Raw genomic sequence first — 16,394 nt, 5'->3', positions numbered from 1 at the left:
CACCTGTACAGAAGCTGTACTGTAGTATCTTTAACGGTCATACAATTGCTTGAGTTAGACAGAATCCTTAAAGGCCATCTAGTCCAACTGCCCTGCAATGAACAGGGACACCTACATCTGGATCAGGGTGCTCAGAGCGCCATCCAGCCTGACCTTGGATGTCTTTAGGGACAGGAAATCCACCACCTCTCAAGGCAAGCTGTGCTGGTGCCTCATCACCCTTGTTGTTTAAAAATAAATAAATAAATAAAAATCATTATATCCAACCTTCTAGTTTGAAACCATTTCCCTTGTCCTATCACAACAGACCTCACTAAAAAGTCTGTCCCCTTCTTTCTTACAGCCCCCTTTTAGACACTGGAAGGCCACACTCAGTTCTCCCTGGAGCTCCTTCTTCTCCAGGCTGAACAGCTCTCTTAGCCTGTCGTCTTGGGGAAATGTTCCATCCCACATACCACTTTTGTGGCCCCCTTCTCCAGCCACAATCCAACAGATCTGTGTTCTTATTTCCAACCAGATTACCCAAGCCAGAGTGAGCACAGTAACAACCACAGAAATTATCCAAATTCTACAATTTCACTATACTTCTGCTCTGAAATAGATCCAACACAACACCAGCTATTTTAAAAGATGCTTTCTGCACATTGCTGGCTCTTTCAGACACTGGGGCACTATAAGGATTTTACAAGCATCACCTCAAAAAAGACAGGGAACTCCTAGAAGGAGGGCCACAAAGATTATAAAGAACCCAGAGCACCTCCCGTATGAGAAAAGGCTGAGTAACCTGGGCCTCTTCAGCCTGGGGAAAAGAAGACTGAGAGGGGATGTGATTAATGTTTTTAAATACTAAAGGGAGGTGGAAGGCAAACAGATGAGGCCAGGCTCTCCTTGCTGTTACATAGCAATAGGACAAAGAGCAATGGCCAAGAACTTGAACATAGGAAGTTCCATACAAATATGCAGAAGAACTTCTATATGGTCAGGGTGACAGAACACTGGAACAGGCTGCCCAGAGCAGTTGTGAAGTCTCCCTCTATGGAGATACTCAAGACCTGCCAGGACACCTACCTGTGCAACCTACTGTAGAGTACCTGCTTGAGTAGGGAGGTTGGACTCTATCTCTTCAGGTCTCTACCAAACACTGCAACTCTGATCACCTGCTCATGAAAAGATACAAGCTTTGGCTCTCAGATGTCTAGAGAAGCCACACTACAAGTTAACATCTGAAGTTGCTTTACTTTACATTTTTTTTTTAAACCTTTTTTTTATTTGACAAAATTCAGGCCTAATAGAACTTATAGTGAAACATCATATGCAGATTCCATTTACCCCATTTCCTGTTCTTTACTCTGCAATAGTAAAAGCCATATGTTACTTTCCATCTACTTCACTAAAGCATGCAAAGCATCACTCAAATCACCAAAAAGTGATTTTTCTTTTAAATATCAGTGTCAGTTTTATTTGGTGCTATACACAATCTTTATATCAGACTATATGTACTGGCAAGCATTACACAATCATAGAATCATAAAGATTGTAAGGGACCTCTTGGAATCAAGTTCAACCCTGCTGCTAAAGCAGGTTCCCTACAGTGGGTTGCATGGGAAAGTATCCAGGTCTTGAATATCTCCAGAGGAGACTCTACAATCCCTCTGGGCAGCCTGTTCCTCTGTCACTCTCACAATAAACAAGTTCCTCTTTGTGTTGGCATAGAATTTCCTGTATTGCAGCTTTTGTCCACTGCCCCTTGTCCTGTTGCTGCATGCCACTGAAAAAAGCCTGGCATCATCTACTTGAATCCTGCACTTCAGGTATTTATAAGCATTGATGAGATCACCTCTCAGACTTCTCTTCTTCAGCCTAAACAGACCTGGGTCTCTCAGACTTCCCAGGCCCTTAGTAATCTTTGTGGTTCTTCACTGGACTCTCAAAGTTCCTTATCATTCTTGAACTGAGGAGCTCATAACTGGACAAAGTACTCCGGATGTGGTCTCCCCAAGGAAGAGATGGGGAGGATAACCTCCCTCAATATGCTGGTTGTACTCTTTTTGATGCATCCCAAGACAGCGTTTGTCTTCTTGGCACACTGCTGGCTCATGGCCAACTTCTTACCCACCAGAACACCCGGGTCCTTCTGCATAGAGCTCTTTTCCAGCAGGTCAGCCCCTAGCCTGTACTGATGCATGCAGTTATTCCTCTCCAAGTGCAGAACCTTACACTTGCTTTTATTGAAGTTCATCAGGATCCTCTCTGCCCAAAGGCACAGCCACACATTACTTAGAATGCATGGCCCATACAGCACTCACTAAGCTCAAGAATCAAAATTACTGAAGTCACAAGAGTTTTTATTTATTATTACCACAACCAATCCAGAAAATGGACTTTAAGCGCTAGGTAGCACTTCCAGTTCTGCAATCCATACCTTCCCTTTCACAACCAAGCACTGCCAGACGACTGATCCAATTTATGAAGCAATTAACACCGCTTACAAATCAGCTCAGGTAATTTTACAGTACTCTTGTCTTACTTCTATAAGGAACCAGAAGACAACTCTGCTGAACTGCTGACCGTAATTAATCACCTTTTAGCATATCACAGAACCATAGAATGGCCTGGATTGAAAAGGACCACAATGATCATCTAGTTTCAATCCCCTTGCCATGTGCCGAGTCACCAACCACCAGACCAGGCTGCCCAGAGCCACATCCAGCCTGAATCATCCACTCACAAGGCCTCCCCTCAGCGTTCACCCCTCAGCAGTGAAGCCAAACTGCCGGCTCATTACTCCTGACCTCCCTGGGCGCAGGGACGACCCAGTACCAGTTAACTGTGCGAGGCGGGAGCTCTCCCCATCCTCCAGGTAGTACCTACTGGGCATCCAGCTCCCGATACAGCAGTACACCAGCAGCAACCGGCCTGCTGCAGGCAGACACGGCCGAAGCAACGTCCTGCGTGACGGCTTCAGGCTGTCGGGGCGGCTTCCGTGCCGCAGGCGCCTCGCCCACCGCCCGCAGGCCACAGCCTCAACCTCACATCCCCTACCCGTCCCGCGGTACCTGCGAGCGCCGGGCGCCGCTACACCAAGAACCGAGCCCGCCGCACCGAAGCCTTGCCGGGGCCAGGGCCGGGGCCGCGCCGGGCCTGAGGCCGCGCTGTCAGCGCCAGAGCCTGGCCGGCCCTCCGCTTCCGGTGCCGCTGAGGCCCCGCCCGGAGCCAACGTCACCGCGTCCAACGGGGTGAGAGCGGGGCGGGCACGGCGCCTTTCCCGTCACGTGGTAAGCGGGGGCCGCCCAGGCTCCACTCACTGAGGGCGGGGCTGGAGGTGCGTGCGGAGCGTGGCTGATGGGTGTGTGGTGACCGTGCGCTAGCTCGGAAATACGGGGAGCTGCGTTGTAGTTCTGGGTTTACACTGAGATCTGCCTGCGGGACTCTAGCAGCAAAATGAAGATACCATTCAGGGTGTGGGCTTGTTCTAAATTACAAATTCTACAGTTACAGATGAGACCTGTCTCCAGCCTACTGGGATAAGTAAAGACTGACAAAGCAGCGTTACAAAAATAGAAAGGAAATAAGTCGTGAAACTCACCAGAAGCTGTATCTGAATACAGCATATGGAATAATGAGCAATAAATGCTACTACATTGCTTACTTAGTTAAACTGGTGACAGGACTAGAGGTAACAGCCTTAAATCACACCAGGGAAGGTTAAGAATCACAGAATCACATAACGGCCAGTCTTGGAAGGGACCTCAAGGACCGTGAATCTCCAACCCCCCTGCCACGTGCAGGGCCACCAACCTCCCCATTTAACACTAGACCAGGCTGCCCGGGGCCCCATCCAACCTGGCCTTGAACACCTCCAGGGACGGGGCATCCACAACCTCTCTGGGCAGCCTGTTCCAGCACCTCACCACTCTCTGTAAAGAACTTTCCCCTGACATCCAACCTAACTCTTCCCTCCCTCAACTTCAAACCATTTCCCCTTGTCCTGCAGTTATCTACTCTTTCAAAGAGTTGATTCCCCTCCTGTTTGCAGGCTCCCTTTAGGTACTGAAACGCTGCAGTGGGGTCATCCCACTTAGAAAGAGTGGTGAGGCAGTGGCACAGGCTGCCCGAGGAGGTGGTACAGTCACTGTCCCTGGAGGTGTTCAAGAACCACGTGGATGTGGCAATGAGAGATGTGGTCAGCAGGCATGGTGGGGGTGGGCTGATGGTTGGACTGGTTGATCTGAGTGATCTTTTCTAACATTGCTCATTGGTTTTGCTTCTTAATTAGCAGGAGAGAGGGTGACTTTTTACATCTGATAGTGATAGGTCAAGGTGGAATGGCTTTAAACTAAAAGAGAGAAGACTTGGATAAGGTTTCAGGGAAATTCTTTACTCAGAAGGCAGTGAGGCACTGGCACAGCTGCCCAGAGAAGTTGTGGTGCACCATCCCTGCAGGTGCTCAAGGCCAGGTTGGATGGGGCCCTGGGCAGCCTGAGCTGGTGAAGGGCAGCCCTGCCCATGGCAGGGGGTGGTCATGGCTGGGCTGTGAGCTCCCTTCCTATGCAAACCATTCTGTGATACTATTATTTAAACAACTTGATATCAGGCAGAAAAACTGCAAGTGTAGGACATCAGGGTAACAGTAAGTACTTGAAATTACATTTTGTATTACAACAGCAATAAAATTAATTTAGTAATGTAATTCCCTATTCTTCTTCTTCTAAATGGACAAGCAGTTTACAAGTTAACAGCCAGTTATATTACTTCCAGATTACAAAGGAACTTTTGCTACTGCAGATCCACTAACATTAACTACAGTTAGTGGTTCTACGGACGAGGTTCAGTTTTGATTTAATTCAGTAGCAAAGCTACAGCAACATAAATATTCCTCCACTTTCGTATGCAGAGGAGCAAACCCAAGCATAACACAGCCACTCGCAGCGTATTGCAGAGCTCATTGGCTGAGGTTACGTCACGGCCTGGCGTTACTTCCGCCGTTAGACCCGCCCCCCCGCGCCCGGCGGCCTTGTGGGAGACCGGAAGCGGGCCGCCAGGGGAAGAAGATGGCGGTTCAGGGAAGGGGTCGGGTGGGTGGTGGTAAGGAGGAGCGTGTGTCGGGGCGTTCGGATTCGGAGCTGTTGCTGCACCCGGAACTGCTCTCGGAGGAGTTCCTGCTGCTTACTCTGGAGCAGGTGTGCCTGAGTATCACCCGAATGCGGGGCGGGGTGGGAGGGAGGTAGCCCTGACTCTTCCTTGGGGGAGGGAGGCCTCCGGCCCCGAGAGTTGTTGTGTAGGGTGAATACTTGCTTAAAAAAGGGTGTGCAGCCTGTGAGCTATCCATGTGTTTTCAGAAGGCTCAGTTTGAACATTATCATAGCTACTGGAGACCAGTAATCCAAATTGATACGTCTGTGAAGCAGCACTTGCATATGGTGACACTACCTGTGAAGAGATGGCTTTTTCTCTCTCAAAATTGGTACATGCACCCTATGTAGTCAATTAAGTTAATTTATAAGTGTACCTAATTGAAAAATTTGAGTCTGAAAGTGAACTATAGCCTATCTTGAATATGTGAAGTTTCAGTGGATGTAATTTGGAGTTTTACAAGTTTGAGGTGAGTGAAGCAATAGTCATCTAAGGCTTCTGTATGAGCTTGCTGAATTTTTGTGTACTCTTGAGTCATAGAATATCCTCAGTTGGAAGTGATCCACCAAGATCATTGAGCCTGACTCCTGGTTCTTGAACATGTACTTTATGTGCGCAGGAGTGTAAAGATTTTAGGCTTGTATTAGAAGTCATAAAACGTTATTAAAACCAGTGGTAGCAGAAATTTGACCTGTTACTGATGAAGTCGGTGTTTTTTTTCTTTTAATAAATTCAATAGAAGACACCAAACACTTGTTTTCACACCCCTTTGTATGAGTAGAGAGAAGATTGGTTTTCTCTTATAACTGCCAGTTACTAGGAATCTCTCTTATCACCTTACATGTAGGGAACTGGGGAAGCAGAGCTCTCCATCTGGGAGTTTGAACTGCATTATGCTTCAGTTGCCTGGTTTTTGGAAATATTAAAGAGAGCTCCAGTGCTGTAGTTGGATTCAGGGTGGCACATTCAGGTGTGTAAAAATCTCAGTTATTAACTCTAGGTCTATAGCTTATTTTCTCTTGTATAACTATTCACTAGGGAAAAAATTCTGGAGTTCACATAATGATTGTCTGTGGGGATTTCCTGTGCGGGGAAAGATACTGAACTGCCCAGCGCTGGTCACAGCTGGGTGAGATTGTCTGACAGTAGTGAAAGCAACACATCGTGTACCAGAACTTCAATCAGTAGCATGTGATACTGCTCAAATGTTCTTCACACTGGGTGGCAGTGTCTGGGGAAGCAGAAGGCACAGTGAATGTGGTGGAGTAGACAGATGAGCACCCAGAGGAAAATGAATCCTTCTTCTCCATGAAAAACTGAAGTTCTTGGGGATGTGACTGGAGAACCACTCTTAAAAAGACTCTCTGTGCAGTGCCTAGGTATGCCTCTGAGAGGGCTCCAACCTGTGGAGAACCAAGATGAGAGAAAGGAATGCTAAGTAAACTGTGTCCTATAGAGAAAAAGATCCATAATAGGTCAGTGGAAAATGTGTAAGGAGTAAGAGATAATGGTCATTAGACAGAGGCTTAGGAAGTGCTTCTTTCCTAGTCTCAACTTTTCTTATTTCCACTGTGGATTACACTTGACCCTCCTGGATCTTTCCATGAGTCAGTAGGAAGTGCAGGACATGGGGATTAGCATGTGAGGGTTTCTTTTTATGAAAGTTAGCTGATCTTTTCATGTGTGTTTTCATATGTGTTCTTCTCTGTCTCCTTTTGTGTCCTCTGTCCTAATGGCTGCTTCTTTTTGTTAGAAGTATTTGAGTAGAAGTGCTGTGTTCTTTTCTGGTTGTCTGAAGCTTTGGTGTGCAGTGGGTTGTTTTCATCATTTTCAGAGTTGTCTGTAAATGGCTGTCATTGGCCCAGTGCACTTCATGGCCTCCCACGTAGTTCCTCCCTGGAGCACTGTCACTTCTTAGATCCCAGTGTATTGGTCTTAAACTACTTCAGAATGACTTCTGAATGATGACGTTTTGCCATTAAACTGCTAGTGCTTTGAATTTGTCATAATAACAGTTGTTTTTTTTTTTCTGCTCCCCACAGAAGAATATATTGATCAAAAATGATGTAAAGATGGACAAAGATGGGCTTACAGATCTCTATATTCAACATGCCATTCCCCTGCCTCAGCGTGACTTACCAAAAAGTAGATGGGGGAAAATGATGGAAAAGAAAAGACAGCAAAATGAGTCAAAAAGTGAGAATAAAAGGTAATTTAACATACAGTGGGTTAAGTTGGAGAATTTGAAGAAATGCATTTAATTTGCTTTTTATCAGTCTGATGATTACTACTTGTACAGGTTTTGAATGTTGTTAGAGTTTATAAAGAATGCTGTTAGATCTTCTGTGTCAGAAATGTTAGATTCTGCTACTGTGATACTGGGGAAAAGGAAAAGAATGTTTTGTGTCATCTAAATGTTATTTATGATATCTACTTAACTTGCTTTTTCTGGGTACGTTTCAAAATACTTTCTAAAGAACAGAAAAATAAAGAAAAAAATACATTATTTGCTCCACCTTTTAAGGTGAATGGTGTTTAAGACAAATATACCAGAAACATATTTAACTGTGACTGCTCACTGAACAGAATTGGTCTGCTGAATCGGGAAGGTATGCTGCAGCAGTTTTGTGTGTCCAGTTCAAAATGAGCATCATCATCCTGGAAGAACCATTCTGCCTTACATGTAAAACCATTTTGTATATTTGATCAGAAAGCAAAATCTTCTCAGATGTATAACTGATTTTTTTTTTCTCCCCACAGCCTTTTGCTTTGATGTGATATGTATGGGTGGGAGTTTGATTTAATTCTGTCAACAAATGCTAAAGGAAAGGTGGATGTAAATTCTTCTAATACATTTATATAGTATTATAGCTTGTTAAATGCATGAGTCTGCTTTATCCTTACTGAAGTTTCTAAGAAGGAAGAGCTAGATAAATTCTGGCAAGTGAATATTTTTTCTTAAAGCAATGGCTAGGGTACTAAATTGTCTTTTGGTATTTTTTCCTTTTTTTTTTTTTTCCTTCATGTGCATAAAAGTTCTGTTTGTAGCTTAGTCTGTGTGTGATTTGAAGATAAAAGCATGAAGTGACATTTCAAATAACAAGACAGTGTTGGTGTGCTAAAATAGGTGGAAAAGAATTTTTTATCAAAGCAGTAAAAATAGCAGCCTGGATGTTTTTGAGAGAAGGAGGCCGTGATTATTTTTAGATGGGAGCAATGGCCTCTTCCTCATGTCTTATGTAGAGTAAGTTTAGGAACTGTTATTTCAGTGCACTAAAACTAATTTAGTATTTTCTGGGAAAATAATCTGTGAAATTAGCTGTGTTTAATCTGTTGATCCCCTTTTCTTTACTAATGGCCATTGGTATTTAACACCTAGATTTCCAAGCTTCGTCTTTCACTGTGATGTTAGACACTAAGATTTTCTGGCAGTTGCTACTTTTGCTTGCATTGTGTCTTTCTTGAAAGTATATTGGCAAAGCACTACCTTGAGTAGTTAAGCAGATCTGACTGCTAGCATTACTAACTTCAGAGAACTGGAAACAGATAATAGAATTTCAGCACTTTGGGTAAATAAAAGCTGCACAGAGAAAGCTTCGGTTCTGCTGTATACGTAGCAGGAATCAAGGAAATTCAGTCATCTTTTTGGATGCTACGAGACATAAGATAGGCTTTTTCTTATAGCTGTGTTCGTAGCTTAAAGAGAATTGATGTGATGTGCCAAGTAGACCTTGGCATTCTTGTTTTTAAATATAAAACAAATTCCCTAGATATTCTGAGGCTGTAAGTTAAGTGCTAGTCAAAGATACTAAGTAAATGTGCAGTTAGCTCAGTTTGAAACTCAGATAGCTCCTGTTTTTTAGTCAGCTTTTCTGTTGCATTCCTCTGTGGAAAGTACTGCTTTTCTTAGTGTGCTAGGATTAATATAGGGCTTGGGGATTTGATCAGCAGAGTTTAGTGTGTGTGTGCTTGTATATCTCTAGTTGCAGTGGATGGGAGGCCAAAACATTAATAATTTTAACTGAAACTTAATACTGCATTGCATTTAGTTAGACTGATGGTGATGACACATCCTAAAAGATTTTTTTGTTTATCAGCTGAGCTGCAGTATCATGTTATATAATACCTGAGTAGCATAATCAGATAAGAGATCACAGCTTGTATGTCTTATTTCGGAATGCTGAATGCGCAGGCAGTCATACTGAATAAGAACGAGTGCATTTTCTTCAACTTAAAACATCTCAGAAAGCTTTTGAGTGTTCAGGGGCAGTTAATTTTGTAGAAAAGCCTGTATGATCATCTTGATTGCTGGAAGGAAGAGAACGGCCTGAATCTCATGATGTAGATGTAGTTTCTGAAGCATAACGGAGTCTGAAGAATCTCACCCACAAACTCTCAGTCTGTGGGAGCCCTGTTTCCATACATGCTCAGGCCTTTGGCTCATTATTCTTTCTTAATAGTGTAAAGGCCACTTTGGCATCCTCTGAGAACTGCTAATGAAATGCAGATACTGAGTTCAGTGTATAATGTGGCACTTAGGACCAGTCCTAAAAACATCAGTGGAAGAGGTGATCACCTGCCTGTTTGTTAACTTAGGATAATACATGGGGTAAACTTGGGAGTTAAACCTACACTTCTCATTGATTTTAGGGTACTACCTTAAGTACCAGACTGGGTTAGACAATAATAGAAGCGTTTTTTATTAAATTGTCCTCACAGGCAGGAGTTGCTCATCTTGATTATGTGAGTGATCTAAGTAATCATGTGAAGCTCAGATTGCTCATGCAGAGGAGTTTTTGCTTCCTGTAGTGAAGCTGGCGTTCTTTAACGTGAACTAGGTAACAAACAGCAGGTTTAGGGCATGCACACCATTCAGCCTGGCTTGCAGAGTGTTTAGAGCACTTCTCCAGAATGTTGATGTGCATTAAAATTGAGGTTTCACAGAATGTCTTGCAGAAGAGGACAGGATCTTAGAATGATTCTTTTCAGCTGTTAGCTAAATTCAGTATCCTTCCTCTGAAGAGTGCGGGCTAGTATGAGTCCTGCTCTGAGGCTTTTAAGCTTCCTGTACTTCCTGTATAGAAATGAATGTCACATCTGAGGTTCTGTGTCTTTTCCATGAGCCACATATCTCAAAATTAGATGTGACAGTTCTTGATGGGACAGTGTTCATTTTTGTTTTAGAATTTGTCTAAAGCATTTCTCTGGGAATGTTTTTGGTATTGCAGCATGTGGTTATCTGTACAAATTCTACAATTGTAAAATTCAGTTTAGAAACAATAACAATCCTGCTAGAATTGCAGTTAGTTCCCAATTTATTAGTCTTCAAACTTAAATAACAAAAAAAATGACAAAAAACTCAGTGGGGAGGATGCTTTTAAGTTGACTGAAGAAAGGTGACTGAAAAAGGTGTAACATTCCTTATTTCGCATAGTTTGTAGCAAATTTTTGGATAAAGCCAAAGTGAGCAAAAAGTTTTTAAAGTACGTATTGGCTTTTTAGACTTCTTGAGTGAAATCACGCTCCTTAATTTAACAGATGAGTTAACTACTGCTGCTGTTTCAGTGAAACCTTATCCGTGGGTAGTTAATGCTCCTGGCCTTGGAAACTAATCACGTTCTTTAGAAGCTGTCCTAGAAACCACATTTAGCCTGGATAGCACATCTAGCAAAGTGTTGTCTGATCTCTTAACAAATGTACCAAACGAAATTAAGGTCTCTCTTTGTCTCAAGTTCTGGGAACCTGATGAATAGAAAAGAGGAGGATTGTGTGATGTGTATCGTTGTGAAGACATAATGTAGAAGCAAATCTGAAGATCTGGGCTTTGAGACTCTGAACTGTTACTCCTTTCTTTCTTTTAAGAGACTGCAGATTGTGACAAACTGTACAAGAGATTTGTAATTTCTTATTTTGATGTGAGATTTATATGCACCTACTGATCCAGTGTTTCATATCAAACAAGTCGAGTCTCTACGTGTGGCTTCTTTTAAAGTCTGTTGAGATACCTAATGTTGATACTGTCAAAGGTACAAACTAATGAATGTATTCCATTGTTGAAAATGCTATAGTCCAATTTTTATTCTTCTGTTTAGTGTGAGATGTCTGAACACTAAGTGCATACTGAAAACTGAAGTTTCTAAATAGGAATATTATAACTCAGTAGTGTTTTTTTAAATTTGTTAGATATGCAGTTTATCTTTGCTGTTCCAAAGCAATGCATTTTTTAATCTCTAAATTTATGTAGAGTACATGTGATAGAATTGTGGGTTGCTATTTTTTTTTCTTTTTGCCAGTCAGGATGTTTTCTGATACTAACTACTGTTTTGATGTTAGTTTGATAGTATTTCTTTTTCTTTCTCTAATTAGTTTTTAAAAAAACTGGCCAGCCCTGACTAGATATAGGCCTAAAGACACAAATTATTTGAGAGGTAGTAAGTTAGCTTAGGAATCCTGCTCAACAGCTTATTCCAAAAAGATGTATGCTTTTTTAATTAATGATTTTGTTCCTTATCTCATACTTGTTCATTGTTTTTGTCTGTCTTAACACTGTGGTGTTGAACAATTGAGGAATCAGGAAGATTTATAAATATCAGAATATTAGACCCTGTTCTTGTTGTTCTTGGCTCACACTTTCTCAAATACCTTTTGAGATATTACATAACACAGATTTTCTCTTGTTATTCTGGAGTAGCTACAGTGGGATAGGGGTGCACTCTTAGAGTGTACTACTGTAGTTGTCTACCTAGGAAGCTACTCACACAACCCTCTTTGACCTTCTTTCTGTTTTATCCTCCTCCCACACCATTCCCTTCTATTTTAGAAGCAATTCCTATTGCTAAAATTTCATAGAGTGGCTTAGAAGGGACCTCAAGGATCATCAAGCTCCAACCCCCCTGCTACATGCAGGGCCACCAACCTCTACATTAAATACTAGACCAGTTTATAATCAATGAATGTATGGATGTTATAATTGTGAAATATACCGGAGAGTGTTTGGCTAAGCAGTTGTTATACCACAAGAGAATAGATAGAATGCTTACCCATATCCTGGGCTCACTATGGAAGTCCAGAAGAGATCCTTTCCTTCTGGTAGCCAGCTCTTAAATGGGTCTAGGAGAAATGGAGCCAGGCTCCACCCCTTTCAGCAGCACAGGTGAATTGCCTTACCTGTGCTCCCGTAGCTGACTCATTGCTTGCCTCAGGTGATCAATCAGAGGTTCAGACCATGATTCAGCAGTTTGCATACAACCAGGCTACCCAGGGCCCCATCCCACCTGGCCTTGAATTTGGAGCAGCTAAGAGTTTAAGATCATTATTTTGGGATGCGTTATTATTTATTGTATTAGGTAAGATGTTTTTGTTTTTACTCCTCGTGTCTTGGGTCTGCTATTTTTGAAACATCTGACTTGTGTTTCTGATAGTTCTACAATTTGCATTTTCAGTGTTACAGCGGTGGAAGGATTAAGGAAACGGCCATTAATTGTTTTTGATGGCAGTTCAACGAGCACAAGCATAAAGGTGAAGAAGACAGAGAACGGAGCTACTGATCGCCTAAAACCTCCCCCAGCTGGAAGCATCACTAATACTGTGAGGAGATTATCGGCTCCTTCAAATGCCTCCACATACATTTCAGCCTCCAGTTTATCAGAGGACGCTAAGCTGGAAGTGAGGAATAATGAGGCAAAGCAGAACAATATTTCAAAGACTAATAGCAGTGTATTGGTTAGTCTGAAGACACACCCTTTATCTCCAGTAGTGGGAACTACTGTTGTGAAGTTAAAGAGATCTGTTCCAAGAGATGAATCTGATTTGCCGGTATGTATGGTCAGTGTTTTGTTTCACAGTTTATCAAAACTTGAAGGGGCCAAAGGTGGCCCCTTGCAAAAGCTTCCAGGGTTATTTTGTGTAATAGCAGAATATTTACAAACAGGTGAAGGAGTTGCTGGTTTGGGAGAGATAGAAGGAAAAGAAATGGAGCTCTTGTTCATAGGAAGATTCTGTATTAAAGTCAGCTCTGTAGAAAGCACGCATGTCTTTGTAAAATGAATAGGTAATATGTAAGGTATTGCTGATGACAGAATCAAACAAAGCAAACAAGATAATCATATTGTAAGTATTACAGAACAGCATGATCATACTGGTCTGGTTTTTGTGGTCGGGAAGAAAAAAGTGTAACGATAACATTTGTAGAAATCACACTTGAATGACTGAGTAGGACAAGCTTTAATTTGTCAAAGTGGAGGAGGAGATGTTGCAGGAACTGAAGTGAGATGCTGCAAGCTGTAGAATGTATCCTTGAAGGAAGAAAGCCATCTGTTTTAAATCTCACATAGGAATTGGCAAGTGAGAGGCAGGAATTAGACAAGAAGATCTGGAGAGTTGCCTAGATTGTGGGATGAGAACAACATACCGTGTTAGTTGAATGAGAAGTCAAAAGTTGAGTGTTCGAGCCTTGGTGATCTTAATCGGGTACCTGGTTTCCTATAAGACATGTTGACGTCTTGAAGAAAAGGCTGCTGTTCTGGAGTAAGAGACTGAGCTGTTCATCATAAAGGTAAAAGTTACCTTGATTCTGCGTGTTAGATTTAGCCGCAGAGAAGTTTGAAGTAGAAAAGAGACCTGTACTATGGGTGGAGCAGAGTGAAGCTAATAAGCTGAAGAGATGAAAGAAGAATAAGGGAAGGGTATGTGACTTCAGAAGGGCATACTTTTGAAAATGTAATGATTGGCATACTGAATATGGCTGTAAGTTGAGGAGGGAGATGCAGCAGTAGTCTTGAATTTTGGTGTAACTGTTATCAGTCTAAGAACCAGTTGGTGAGCATGGAGCGGTGCAAAATAACGGAGCACAGCGCCCCTTTGAGATGTGCAGCAAGGTAGGGATGAGTCTTCTGTTTGTGTTGTATCACTTCATGATGCAAACAAATTAATGCAAGGGGTTTTTCATATTTTTACTGAAAGAAGGAATACTTGGAATAAATCCAAGCTTCAAGGGAGAAAATAGATATCTGATCTCAACTGAGCTGCAGGGGGAGTTTTAGAAGTACAGTGTGCAGTTATTGCCTTGTACAAAGGTTTCTGTTCATCTGTTTAAATTCTTATGTAAGGAATGCAAGAAGTATATTTGCTACATAATTTGATAGGTTCCATCAGTCTTCTGTTAAACATCAGTACGTAAACACACCACTATCTCCTGTGCTTTGGCCACAACAACTCCAGGCAACACTGCAGGCTTGGGGCGGAGTGGCTGGATGACTGTGTATTGGAAATGGACCTCAGGACATTGGTCAGTGCTTGGCTTAACATGAACCAGTAGTGTGGTTAGGAAGGCCAAAGGCATTCTGGCTTGTATCAGAATTAGTTTTGCCAGCAGGAACAGGGAAGTGATCATCCCTCTGTACTCAACCCTGGTGAGGCTGCACCTCCAGTGCTGTGTTTAGTTTTTGGACCCCTCACTACAAGAGAAACTCAAGACCGTGGAGTGTGTCCAGAGAAGAGCAGCAAAGTTGTGAGAGGTGTGGAGCACAGGCCTTATGAGCAGTGGCTGAGGGAACTGGGATTGTTTGGTCTGGAGAAGGGGAGGATCAGGGGAGACCAAGAAATGTTTAGATGTTGTACTGAGGGACATGATATAGTGGGGACTATTGATGATAGGTGGGCAGTTGGATTGGATGATCTTGAAGGTCTTTTCCAACCTCGATGATTCAATGATTCTATTCTGAAAGACAGCTTTAACACCTTTTACAGGAATAATGACTGTGGCCCTGAATCAGCTTTATGCTGGAGGGGCTTGTTTCCTACTACCAACATCACCAGCTCTCTGATACGTACCTTTCTTAGCCACAGCCTGTTCAAGGTAGTACTGTAAAGTTCTGTTACATGCTTTGATCAAGCCTTCTCAGTCAAAGGTGTTTGAAGATAGGCAAATGTGTCAAATTGATACTACTTTATGGTAGAATGTGATATTAAGTAGGAGGTAATGCAGGCAAGAGGAATCAAAATGTTTGGCCAGTGGTTGCAGAGTGCAAAACATGCCATATTTTTAGTATAATGAAGATTGCTTTTTCAGTGAAGTGATTTTTTTTTTTTTTTTTTTTTTTTTTTTTTTTTCAATTGTTATTTATTCTGCCAAGAAAAACTGAAGTTCTCATGCAGAATAGTATGGAGATACCCTTCTGATTTTTGTGTTCTGATCATCTACAACCTCTCAAGTTTTGAGACTCATAGCTGTAAACTCTTAAGGAGAAGAGAGATCTCTGAATCATGCCAAAACTAGTGTGTTTCAGGATGTTCTGAAAAAATCTCTTTTCTCTTCTTGTTAGAACTATTCATACTGTAATTTCTCAGACTTTTTTCTTCTTTTAGATGGCAAAGGGTATTTGCTTCATGCTTAACATTAACTTCAAAGTAGAAAAATTGGAGATTTTTCTGGGAGGAGCCCTGGAAAGATGAATTCATCTCAGGCTTTAGCAATTACTTCATGCTCTTAGACAGATTATTACAAAGGAAAACATACTTCTTTTCCTGATGTTTACTATTTGACAGAAGTGAGCTGATTTTCTAGTTCTGTGTTGATTTATTTCCCCTTTTATAAAATATTTTCTAATGTTTTAAGACGACAATTTGAAATAACTTCAGATGTATGTTTTAAAGCTCTAATTTGTACCTGTTAGTAAAATGCGTAATTTTCCAAATGAGGTATTTATGCATAATTAATTTAAGGATTAAGGAAAAGCAGAAGGCATGCTTGATTTGCATGTAGTTAAACTCTTTGGTTTTAGTTTCGTCTCCTCTGGAGGTACTGTGATATTAACTTTCTCCACAAGATGGCAGTAGAAAGCTGCTGAAGTAGCCTGTATCTGAGTATGTTAATAATTAGTGCTAATTTTGAACGTTGCAGGTTAATTACTAATGTTTACTTAGTGCAGTACATCTAAGAATACTTGTGTAAATACATCTAAGAATACTTGTGTACCTTCTTCTTTTGCAGAATGACCTAAAGCCTACAGAAGCAAAAAAGAAAATCCAGCATGTTACATGGCCGTGAAGCAGCTAGTGGTGCTCAAAACATAAATGTTACTCCCATATTTTCAAACAGATAAGTCATATTTCAGCAATTTAGGTACACTTCTTTTTAAACCTTGCAGGGATTCAGATTGCTGTGAAGTTTTAACAAATTTAAAAGTTCCCTCTTGTAAATCTGAAGTCATTATCACCAGTCACCTTAAGAGCGTCTGCTATTTTAAACCAAGTAATTTATT

The 16,394-nt window shown here is 41.8% G+C and overlaps 1 protein-coding gene across 1 annotated transcript; it reads left to right on the top strand.

Annotated features, from left to right (window-relative positions):
• Positions 1-5,051: 5,051 nt before the first annotated feature.
• LOC306944556 (ashwin) lies at positions 5,052-16,180 on the top strand (the record flags this gene model as incomplete). Its single annotated transcript, XM_079533121.1, has 4 exons — positions 5,052-5,180; positions 7,176-7,342; positions 12,576-12,948; positions 16,124-16,180. 4 exons carry the CDS (start codon positions 5,052-5,054, stop codon positions 16,178-16,180), a joined length of 726 nt encoding a protein of 241 aa, XP_079389247.1.
• Positions 16,181-16,394: the final 214 nt, after the last annotated feature.

The sequence above is a fragment of the Tetrao urogallus genome (assembly GCF_951394365.1).
Source record: "Tetrao urogallus genome assembly, chromosome: 1".
In the NCBI taxonomy this organism is placed as follows: domain Eukaryota; kingdom Metazoa; phylum Chordata; class Aves; order Galliformes; family Phasianidae; genus Tetrao; species Tetrao urogallus.
This window is presented reverse-complemented; position numbering and strand designations above follow the sequence as displayed.